The 12,145-nt window shown below is 49.7% G+C and overlaps 1 protein-coding gene across 1 annotated transcript in view; it reads left to right on the top strand.

Annotated features, from left to right (window-relative positions):
* The first annotated feature begins 17 nt into the window (after positions 1-17).
* The window catches only part of MTHFS (methenyltetrahydrofolate synthetase), a 36,970-nt gene continuing 24,842 nt past the window's right edge, over positions 18-12,145 (top strand). The window contains exons 1-2 of the mRNA XM_031035241.2: positions 18-137; positions 5,080-5,341. Of these exons, the coding sequence (XP_030891101.1) occupies positions 5,083-5,341 (259 nt within the window). The 5' untranslated portion in view covers positions 18-137; positions 5,080-5,082. The remainder of the gene's footprint in view (positions 138-5,079; positions 5,342-12,145) is intronic.

A 12,145-nucleotide genomic window follows, 5' to 3' on the forward strand; every position in this document is an offset into this window, starting at 1 on the left:
GGCGCGCGCACGTCTCAGCAGGAGCCGGGAGGACGCCTCCGGGGGCGCGCACGTCCTTCTGTCGGGGGAGCGCGCGGCGAAGGGGTCCCGGGCTAAGGAGGGCGAGGGTGGAGGTGGATGCATGACAGCCAGCTAAGGTGAGAGCAGGGTGGGGGCAGGGAGCTCTGGCGGGCTGAGCGGCGGGCACTGAGCCCGAGGGGCCCCCTGAGGCCCCGGGAACGTGGACGCGCAGCTAGAGCCCAGTCGCCTCAGGGACGCGAGCAGAGAAGCGCGCGCCCGTGCACCTGCCCCCTCGCGCGCTGCCGGGAGCGTGGGTCGCCCACGGGAGGCGGGGGCGGGTCTGGGCAGTCAGACGCGTCTGCGCCCCTGCGCGGGTTCCGACGGGCGTCCGAGCCCTCTCCGCAGAGCGGCGCGGAGTTCCCTGCAGTGAGCTGTGCAGCCGGAATCCCATCCTCACCCTTCCCTGCTCCGTCGTCCACCCATTTCCCAAGTGCAAGGTCCCCATGGGTTACAGCGGCCAAGCAAGCCCACCTCTCCCTCTCCTTCCACGCAGGTGTGCAGGGTTGGTGTGCACGTTCGCACCGAGTTACTGGAGCTGCAGTGAGAGGCGTTGCCGGGTGCACGGGTCGTGCAGACAGGTGGAGGAGCTTGGCCTCGCTGGCAGGTGCTTAGGTCTTAGCGCGTTATGTCACGCACAGGGAGCACTCACTGTGGTCCCCACTGGCCACGTGCGGGTGGCAGGAATGAAAAAGATTTGGTCGTTGCTCTAAAGGAGAGTCTGCACTGAGTAGAGAATCGCGGTGCTATCAGGTATATGGTGAACACCAAAGCTGTAGAAAGCGCCACGGGAAGATGTTCAAGATGCACCTTGTGGTGGAAGATGGAATTTGTCAGGTGAAGGGAAGATGGTGTGGCACGTGCAAGAATATTCTGGCAAGAGAAAGAAGCACGCTAGTGAACACGGCCTGTGGAGCTACACAGATCTGCGCCTAATCTGGCTCCACTGCATTTTAGCCGCGTATGGCCATGGCCGAGTCTCCTAATCTTTCCGAGTGTCTGGTATCTCATCCATTAAAGGGATAATGTCATCCTTTTAGGCCTATTGTGAGGGTTTAAACAGGTGGGTAAAGGGATGAGTTTGGTGCTTCACATTTTTTTTTTTTTTTTACGGATTTTATTTTTAAGTAATCTCTACACCCAAGCAAGGTGGGGCTTGAATTCACAACCCCAAGATCAAGAGTTTCGTGCCTCACTGACTGAGCGGGTCAGGCATCCCTACACATGTTTTCGATCTATCCTTTAGGAAAAGCATATTGGCAGCATTTTGGAAAACGGGAGTCTGTGCAGTTGAGAATCAGCCGGACCTGGCAACTGGTTGGAGAGAGCTCAGAGAGTACTGGAAAGGAGAGGAGTCTTCTGTGATTTCAAAATTCAGAGCTGGGGGTTTAAGGTCACCAGACGGGAGGCACATAGGAGCTGGAGCAGATTTTGGAATGGTGTGGGGAAAATAAAGATGAGTTCAGTTTGTCTGCCTGTAGAAGATTAGAGTTCATAAATCCCAGGTGGGAACAGTAGCTGCGCAGACACAGAACCGGTGACAAAATAGGGTGACAGCTCAGAGCTGGCAACAGAGGAGAGAGAAAAGTTGAAAAGCAGACCATGACCCTCCGTACTCCGTACATTTTACCCCCTACAAATACACACATACAAGAAATGTTTCACAGCCCAGTGTTTCACAATTCTTACTATATACAGTGAACTTTACTATATTGTTTTACTTAAAAATGCTGATTGTAACCTGCTATTGATTTCATGGTCGACCAATGGATCATGGCCAGAAACCTCCACATGCTGTGATTAGAACAGTGTTTTACCATAGTGCACGTTCAGTAAAGGTGCTAAGTGATGCCTTTCTCTCAGTAACGTTTTTTAAAAGGCACATTCTTAATGACACAGCAGCTTTTTTTATAATTTAGAAATTTATCGGAAAAGCGATGTACGGTGAAGAAATTCAACTTTATGCCATATCTTGACTCCCAACTAAATAAGGAAATTAGTGCCCTGTACTCTGTCTTCTGTTCCATCTGCCAATTTCTGACCCCTGTATCATCGTACTTAAATTGTCAAGTTTTATATTTGTGTTCTGTTTTATTTATTTTTTATTTTTTTATTTTTTTTCCAAAGATTTTATCTATTTATTTGACAGAGAGACACAGCAAGAGAGGGATCACAAGCAGGGGGAGAGGCAGAGGGAGAAGCAGGCTTCCTGCTAAGCGGAGAGCCCGATGCGGGGCTCGATCCCAGGACCCCGGGATCATGACCTGAGCTGAAGGCAGTCGCTTAACAACTGAGCCACCCAGGTGCCCCTGTGTTCTGTTTTATAATTAGAATGAGTCTACTGAGCATTTTCTGTGACTGATTTCCAAATTTGGAATTTAAGTAAATAGTATTTACAATATATTGGTTATATAGATAGTATTCACTGTAAAACGAAGTTGTATGGTTATAAGAAAAGGATGTATATTTCTATGTCGCTAGATGTAGCTAGGCAGAGAATGTTGCAAGTGTCATTACTGAGAACTCTCTTTCATTATGCTCTAAAATTGCTCAAAATCGTGACATGTTTTAGTCTGATCCTATTTGGAATTTACATTTCTAATTTAGCTCTGTGTTTTTCAAGGAGCTTCTGATCGCCTTTATTTTTCCTTTTTGGCAAAACAAGAATATGCATTCATCTTATCAGTAGATTCTTTTTCATTTTGTTTGTTTAAATAAATCCATTTTCTTTCCGAGAGCATTCCAGCCCCCTGCTCCCTCTGCTCTAGCCCAGTGCACAGCCCGGGCTTCCTCCCACCCTGCTTCTGAGTTAGGGCTGCTACTCGAACCCAGTATCTTCCTGGTTGGGTTTCTTTCTTCCCATCTTACTAGAGTATATTCTCAAGTAATTTTTTTCTTTTTAGAAATATCTATGGGGGTAAACTTTTTAAGACTTTATGCATTAGAAAATGTCTTTACCCTCATATTTGACTGATAGTTTGAATTTCAAATTCAAAAATATTTTCCTTTGTTCTGCTCAGCACTCATGACCTTCATTCAATCTGAAGACTGGTATCTTTATCTGTTATATCTTTGATTACTTCTTTGCCTTTGTGCCTCTCTGCAATTCCTGTGAACCAAATAGTGATAATCCTATGCTGACTTTCTGTGTCTCTTAAGATTTTTTTTTTTTTTTTTTTTACTTTCCCCATTTCTTTGTCTTTTTCTCCTACTTGAAGTCTTTCTCCTGATCTTTCAAATTTTGGTATTCTTAATTTTAATCTTCAAGTATCATTTCTTGATTTTCTGATTGCTTTCTTTCCATAGCAGCCTGTTGTTATTTTATAGATGCAACTATCTTGAATTTGAATTTAAAAATTCCCCATTCTCTGAATTATCTCGGTTTCCCACTGGATCCCACACCCCCCCCCATAGTCCTTCTCTTTTGTGTTTTGGCTTCCTAAAATGTTTGCTGAACCTTTATTGTATTTATGAATGAAGGTGTGACATCTCCTGGGGATCTCTGCCTTTTGCAGTCACTTGGGGAGGGATGGGTTCTTCCTGCCCCATAGCCATGTCCTGTGAGTATTATGTCAGCTGCTGTTTGTCCCATCTCCTCTCCGTCTCACAGAAAGTAGTCACGTGTCTGTTCTCCTGTTCTCAGTGCTATAATGGTTTTCTCTTTTCGTGCTTCTTTACTGTCGTATAAATGAGATTTCAGGAAGTAGGAAAGATAAATGCTTACGCACAGCCTCGCCCTGAATTTTAACTGATGTCTATTGCTGCGTATTCAGCTCTTGATGTTTCATGTTCTCTTTAAAGAGAACAAACACGACAGACACTTAACTTTCTCGGAAAGTACTTGGGTACCAGAAGCCTCAGGTCTGCGCAGGGTCTGGGTGTCGCATTTCTTTTCGTTTCGCCTTATTTCAGGCCTTGTCACAGTGTTGTAACTTCCCAAGGAGATGGAGCTCACTTCCTTCCTCGGCCACCGTCTGGCGTGTTCTGTCTACTGAATTTCTGTGCGCTCCTTTCTATTAGGAGTAGCTTGACTTTCTGTATCTGTCTCTTTCTACCAGTCCTATTTATAAGCCAGCGTTGCAGTAGCTGGGTCTTCTTAGCTCGGAAGAACAGAAAAGGAAGGGGAGCTAAGAGCTAACTTGTGAGTCTGGGGCAGTTCTGAGGTTAACTGCTCTGTGGCCAGCAAAGCTCAGCTCCTCTCCTGCCTGATGCATGAACAAACTGAGCATGATGGCGTTCTCTCATCCCGGGGCCACCTTCTTGCAACCAGGCATTTGTTTCTAGAAGGACTGCGCCTCTCCAGGATCCCCACCTCCCATCTCTCCCATCTCCCCTTAACATCTGTTTGGACAGAAAAGTTGTAAGAGGTGGGGACAGAGGTACACAGAGCTGAAGAAGGACAGGCATGTCCCCTGCTTCCAGGAGCTCACAGCCTGGTTAGAATACTGTAGTTAGGACTCGTGAAGCAGTTAGTAATCAGCCCGATGATACATAAGTCAATGTTAAGTGCACTCTTAAGTGTTGTAAGTGTTCTGCAGAAATCAGGAGAAGCGAGCGCCCGAGTTGGCTTAAATGGGTGGAATTTAGGGGGAGATGAGCCTGACAGTCCAGGGAGTGAAGAAGCTCGTGAGAACCGAGGTTCAGAGTTAAAGCAAGGCAGAGATGCTCAGGGCAGTGTTTGGGGTGACCGAAGGCAGCTGGCACGTGCGGCTGGAGGGCAGGCCTGGGATTCTGTGTGCAGACAGCAACTTTCTAACGAGTTCTCGCTCCTGCTAGAGAAAGACGACAAGGGGTCAGAGAGGTGGTTGCTGGGTTCAGAACCAAGCCCTGGGCTTCAGGATGCAGCCCTGTCCGGCCCCCTCTGCCACTCTGCTCTCCGTTGGTGATTTGTGTTTGGATAGTTCAAGGAGCTGGAGAAGGTGGAGAGAGAAGGGAGAAAGCATGAACACCGTGAAGGGGGGCGCTACTGGTGTTTGCATGTGTAACCTTGGGGGATCAATGTGACTGCCATTTCCCATTTAGGTGATGGCCCACAGTCGGTATCAAAAGTCCGAAAGGATTTCCATCTTCCTGAGCATGCAAGACGAAATCGAGACAGAGGAGATCATCAAGGACATTTTCCGGCGAGGCAAAACCTGCTTCATCCCGAGGTACCAGTTCCAGAGCAATCACATGGATATGGTGAAGCTGGCATCGCCCGAGGAAGTCTCCTCGCTTCCCAAAACGTCCTGGAACATTCATCAGCCCGGAGAGGACGAGGTTCGGGAGGAAGCTTTGTCGACAGGTGAGCGCTAACGGTATTGAGACTGACATCCCAGGGTGCCGGCAGATGGGGACATTCGGGTCGTGGGGGCCGCTTTTCTTACAGGGACGAACGGTGTGGCACTTCTGTTGCAAGACACCCTCGTTACCCGGCTTAGGGCGAGATGCCCCCGTAAGCTGTGAGAGTAAGGTATTCAGGTGTGGCCGCCTTTGCCCTTAGCCGTGGGTCGGATTCGACATTTTCCCTGGAGAATTTCATCATTTCCCATGATCCCCCTTATGCTCCATATATTAATGAGCACATTATTATTAATGCTAATAAGCTTTTCTGTCTCCGCTTCAGATCAGGCACCTGCCTTCTGAACATCTCCTCTTGGATGTCACATGGGCATCAGCCTGCTCCAGGCTGAATCCCGTCCCCCTCGGCCCCTCCAGCCGCGTGTCCCTCTTAGTGCGTGGTGCTGTCCGCCACGCGGCTGGCCGTGCCAGGAATCTCAGGATTATCCTTGACTCCCCTCTCTCTCTCTCTCTCTCTCACACCCCTCGTGTGGTCCACGGCCAAGTCCTTAGGATGTTACTGCCAGATGTTTATTGCGCGTGTCCGCCGTTCTCCTCTGCGGCCCCGTGGCCCGTCTGCAGTCCCAAGCCACCAGCGTTGTCCCCACGGCCTCCTCACTGCTGCTCCTTGCCACCTCTCGCACCTCTCCGCCCTGTTGGTCCGCTCTCTACACAGTCCGTGCGATGACATTCCCAAGACACACATCTGACTGCGTCTCTGCCCTGTTTCAGGCGTCTCGGCGACCTCCTGCTGCCTTGGGGGGGAACCGGACACTCCTTACGAGGCTCTTCCCGACTTGGCGCTGCGTGTCTGTCGTTTTCACCTCTCTCCGGTCCCCCACTGTGTAATCCAGGTTCCAGCCACTCTGAGTAGCTCTGTCTCCCAGACCTGCTGGCTTTCTTTACTGCTGGGCCTTTGCACACGCTCTTCCCTGGCCAACAGCCAACAGCTGCTTGGGAGATTTAATCGTTAATAAGTAGTCAAAGAGCTGAAAGCAAAACAAGACAGGGATACTAGTTTGTCAAATGATGACTCAGACCTTCTTAAAGGTGTATGTTTGACTAAGACTTAAACGGTTGCAAGGAACCCCAGAGCAGTTTTGTGAAGTCATCTCTCTCTTTCTGCTTCCTTCCAACCTAACACTGTAACCCACAAAATCAGCATGATGGGGCGGGGGGGATAGAGCAGGGCTTATCGTGGTGGGGGGGTCATCTGCTTGGCAACCTTAACTCCCCCTCTGTTATCCAGTCCTGCACTCTGCTAGAAGTTATGCACCAAAGGTATACTCAGATCTACCTCCTTCCTGTCCTGCATCGGTAGACCGGAGGAATGCCAACATTATGGGACGGTGGCGTGTCTTCAGGGGGAGAGATTGCAGGTATTTGAAGACAATGAGACAATAAGGGGGTGCGGTATATCTCGGGGAGTAGCCCAGCCTTGCACGATGAGGCTGGGACATTGCTCAGAATGAACGCAGCTACCTCTGCGGACTTGCAGGCTTACGGGTGCGACCCAGGACCGTCTAGCTCTGTCTGACTCTGTGTTAGCTGCCCCTTCGGTGCTCACACCACCTCGTGATGTCCCTGCTGAAATCCCCATCGCCAGTTCTTCCCGGGGTACAGTCTCTGTAACAGTTTGGCCCATTCTGGAGTGTATTCCTTAGGTTGAGCCAAAGTGTGCACCCTGAACCTTTATGCCTTTGTTCTATTTCTATTTAAGTACAGCAGTGGGAAGAGTAAGGAGGAGACATGATCTTTGCTCTTAATCTAGTTTCATTTCCCGCTTATGATAAACTCAGTCCAAGTCAATGAGCTAAATCATTTATGTGTGGTTTTTAGAGCTATTTGGTAAATAGTTATTCTTTTTTTTTTGAGTGAGAAAGAGAGAGAGTGTGCACATGAGTCGGGGTGGGGAGGGGCAGAGGGAGAGAGAATCCATAGACTCCCCACTGAGTGAAGAGCCTGATACAGGGTTTGATCCCAGGACCCCGGGATCATGACCCGAGCCAAAGGCAGATGCTTCACCGACTGAACCACCTGGGCATCCCAAATAGTAACTTCTTAATTTTGAGCAAGGAAGACAGAATTCCTCATTTTACTATCAACTCATTGCTAGCCAAGGGTGTAATATTTTGATAATTTCCAAGAAACGTTTCCTGAGCATCTTCATTGTGTTAAGACACTGTTAGGTCCGGAAAGATGAGGTCCTGGACTTCAGGGGGTCGCACTCTAACTGGGGAGATAGCAAATGTATGTAAATAGAAAACTATCCCAGCCTGCAATGCATGTCAGATACAGGCACGAAATGAAAAGGTAGAGAATATTAAGAATATAGAAGTTCAGGGCTTGGCCCTGAATAGAAAGAAGTCCACCCAAGAAACTGTTCATTTCCTTCCTCCAGTGCATTTATCCACGCTGTAGTTACGGGGCCAGTTGCTTTCCCCCTGTGTGTTCTTCTTGGCAGACACTTGTGATCTGGGTTGCAAAGGGAGGGGGGGGTCATACCTGGTTTCTTGCCACTGCAGCCTGGGGATGAGGCTCTTCGCTGCCGTTGGTAGAAATGTTTGAGCAGGCACGTCTGTCCCTGGCACCGTGGGTTCCCACGGCCTCAGCAGCTTAGCATGTGGCAGCTTTGGGGCTGAGGTGCAGATCGAGCTTCACGGTGTCTGGGACGAGCTGGTTAGACCTCAGATCGTCCCTCCTGGCATGGCTTATGTAGCCTGTTTACCTTTCTGGTTTGCCCATGTTATCACGGCTTAGAAAAGAGTGAGCTTTTGTGTCTGCAGTTGTAATTGTAAGTTCTTAAAAATTTCACATGGGGTTTGCTTGCATGGTGTGTACAGCGAAACGAGATCGCTAAATGGAAGAGAGGGGCGGCCTCTTTCCTGAACTTGTCCTCGGAGTGAGGGCCACTCGGGCAATTAGGTGAGCCAGGAGTCTTTCCACGGAAAGCACATAATCTGATTCAACATGGCTTAATTGAAAATGGGATTTTATTGGCTCAGAGACTGAAAAATCCACAGAAGGGCTAGCTTTCGATACGGCTAGATCAGAGTTCTCAGGATCAATTTTGACTCTGCCTTCATCTGGGTTGGCTTCAGTTCCAGGTGCCCCATGGTGGCCCGTGGTGGCCTATGGTGGCCTGTGGTGGCCCCTGGCAGCTCCATGTTCCACAGCAGCCTTGCCATTCACATTCCTGGCAGAAAGAAGCAAGTCTGCGAGTAAAATCCTGCTCTTATTCTCACTGACCCAAATTGGGTCAAGTGGCCATCCCCCAAATCAGTCACTATGGCCAGGGACATGGACGAGGCCAGCTCCTGGGCCGTTTACTGTGAGCAGGGAGGAGCATGTGCCCACTGCCCAGTGGGTCCTGTGTCCACCCCTGCAGCGCTGCTCCAACCACTGAGCTGGGAGTCAGGTGGGGGACTCGCCACGGGAAAAACAGGCACTAGGTCGGAGCAAGGGGGATGGACACTGGACAGTCCCAAGTTCAGACTCACCTGTCCTGTCAATCATTTCTGAAATTCCTTTTTTTTTTTTTTGAGGATTTATTTGTTTTGCGGGGGAGGAGCAGAAGGAGAGGGAGAGAGAGAATCCTCAAGCAGACTCCCCACTGCACACGGAGCCCGGATGTGGGGCTGGATCCCATGACCCTGAGCCGAAACCAAGAGTCGGACGCTCAACCGACTGTTGAGTGCCCCCCTTTCTGGAATTCTGTAGAACATAGCAAGCTGTTTGCCGTCACTCTGTCCGTGCTGCCGTTTTATTTCTCCTCTTTCCAGAGGCTCTTTGGGAATTCATACCTGTGTGTGGGCCCCTGAAACGTGACTTGAATGAACGATCGTAATGGAGACTTTCTCGTCCTCAACCCACTTTAAAGTAATTGAATGGGACGTTGTCAAGGACAGAGTCTTCGAGCATAACACGTGCAGCTTCCTCCTTGGTGTTCGTGAACAGTGCTGTTGGGAGGGGGAGGCTTGGTTCACTGAAAGTAATTCCCGTTAAATTGACCCCATTTCTTTCTCTAACAGGATTGCGTGGCCTCGGAAAGAATATAATAAAGAGAGTGGGTGTGAATTTCATCAAGGTATTTGACAGAGTCATGGTATCCTTGAGGGTAAGCTGAATAAATTTAGATCGGATCATAATACTTCTTTCAGAAAGTATTTATCGCACGCCTGCTCTGTGTGAGCCGTGACGGGGGCAGAGCAGGGAGCGGGGTGGACCGGTCCCCGTCGCCGCAGAGCTGACGAGCCTGTGGTCCTCGCCAGGACAGGTTTGTGCGAGCCTGTTGCGGGGCTCCGTGCTGTCCCGTTCAGCGCTCTGTTGCCACTTAGATGTCCCGCTGTCCCCAAGGATGTCTGAGTTCATCCTTATCATTCTCTTTGTGTTTTCCCCATTCCTGTCAGTAGACGGTTTGGAACATAGGATGATCCTTGTCTCTTTTCCACCCCTCTGGTTTTCACACATCGCCAGATTTTTCTTTGCAATGTTTTTATCACCTGTCTCGAATTCCAGCTTTGGGGGAATCTTTTGTCTACAGTTTTGATTCTTCAGATCAGTTCCATTGGAATAAACTTCAGATTGGTTTCCCGGATATACTAACTTTCCTAAAATACCTTTTGGGGCAGGTCACCTCCCCTCTTGAAGCCTTTCCCTGGGCCCTGGATAGATCTGTATACCTGAGCAGACCCTGGTTCCTTGCCAGAAGAAGGGACACTGGTTAACCCTGAAACACTGAGGTCACCCTCTGGACCTTCCCTGTCCTTCCGCCTCGACTCCTGCTTCAGCCAGAGGGGTCTGCTGGACAGCGGTTTCCCAGCAATCCAGAACATAGATGGGAATCACATAAATCTCATTTTGACCCTTTCTCCTGTGGGACTTACAGCCTTCAGGCCTCAGACTTCTCCCCTGCAGACGGTGTCGTGCACTGCCTCCCAGCCGTTGGGAAGCTCGCGGGAGGCCGTGTCTGCAGCACGCTCAGGACACGGTCACTGCTCTGTGCGGGTGCTCAGAGTCGCTGTGCTGGCCGCGCTGCCGTGGAGCTGTCTCCCGAGAGCATCCCGTGTGTGTCACCGTGGACTCTGCCCCCGCCGTTTCCCCGGGCTGGGGTGTCTCGTGTCCCTTCCAGGCAGCATCTTTTATTTAGTCTAGTGCCTGAGAGCATTGCCTTCTGAGTCAGACTGACCTGAGTTCGAATCTAGACTCTAAAATTCGGGCAAGTTACTTACCGTCTCAAAGTACACGTTTTTTCCATGTGAAAATTGCGGATGAGCACAGAACGCACTCCCTGTGTTGAGAGGATGGACTAGGATATGTGTGAAGGGCCTAGTTGGGTCCCTCGCACAGTTAGGGCTCGGTGAATGCCAGTTGCTGTTCCTGAGCTCAGCTGCCTTTTCCAGACCTTCCTTGACTGCCCCCAAAACCTCACTCCTTCCTTCTCTAATTCCCACTCACCTGGCTTCTCACATATACCCCCCGTTTTATTTCTCCTTGGGGGTACATTTCTTTTATTGCTGATAGACTTCATGAAACTGATTTATAATATGAAATATATATATATTTGGTCTTTGGTGCTGGTTTCTGGCACAGAGCTCCTTAGTAATTTCCTTAGTGATAAGAGTGATAAAGGTGGGGCACCTGGGTGGCTCAGTCGTTAAGTATCTGCCTTCGGCTCAGGTCATGATCCCAGGGTCCTGGGATCAAGTCCCGCATCGGGGTCCTTGCTTGTCGGCGGGGGACTGCTTCTCCCTCTGCCGCTCCCCTTGCTTGTGCTCTCTCTCTCTCTCTCTCTGTCTGACAAATAAATATATTCTTTAAAAAAAATTAAAAGAGTGATAAAGGTGTCTTGATATTCATTAAAATGTCTTTCAACTCCACCCGAGTGTATGTCAATGAGATAATGTTTGGAAGGCACCGAAGGGTGGGGGCTAGTTACTGGGGGGACCAGTCATGTCGCTGGAGGGTCAGAACTTGCAGTTCGGGGAGGCCAGTGGCCAGTGATTTAATCAGTTGCACCTCTGTCTTGAGGCTGCCATAAAAACCCAAGAGGATGGGGTTCAGAGAGCTTCTGGGTTGGTGGACACATGGAGATTTGGGGAGACTAAAGCTCTGCACCCTTTCCACACCTGGCCCTCTGCACCTCTTCCATCGGGCTGTTCCTGAGTTACAGCCTTTTATAGTAAATCAGTGATCCAGCAAGGGTAGTGTTTCTCTGAGCTCTGTGAGCTGCTCACAGACCCCAGGAGTGGCCGTGTAGCTGGAGGGTCCGAGACCCAGGTGACAGCTGGGACTTGTGATGGCCTCTGAACGGGGCACAGTCTTGGGGACTGAATCCTTCACCTGTGGAGTCTGATGCTGTCTCCAGGCAGCATCAGAATCGGTTTCATTGTAGGACATCTGGCTGGTGTCGGGGAGGTGCTTGGTGGAAAGAACACTCGCTGGAGACTGGGATTCTGGAAGATTCTGGAAGCACAGGCCTTCTCCTGGGTCCCCGTACTCCTGGTGCGTGGTGTGGTGCTCATCGTAGATTTTGAGTAGAAGTTCACTGAGGTAGCGGCCAACGCTGTGATTATCGTGAATTCAGACAACGCTTACGTAGAGTAATGGAAGATCAGTATTTTATATCCCTTCAAGGAAAGCCGGATTTTAAAAATAATTAGAAGCATGTGCCTAGGGGCGCTTAAAAAAGTAGGTCAGAAGTAGTTGTTTTAGGGGCGCCTGGTGGCTCAGTCAGTTGTGTGTCTGCTTTCGGCTCAGGTCATGGTCC

Source organism: Leptonychotes weddellii, chromosome 9 (assembly GCF_054177405.1).
Source record: "Leptonychotes weddellii isolate Sample4059 chromosome 9, ASM5417740v2, whole genome shotgun sequence".
NCBI lineage: Eukaryota > Metazoa > Chordata > Mammalia > Carnivora > Phocidae > Leptonychotes > Leptonychotes weddellii.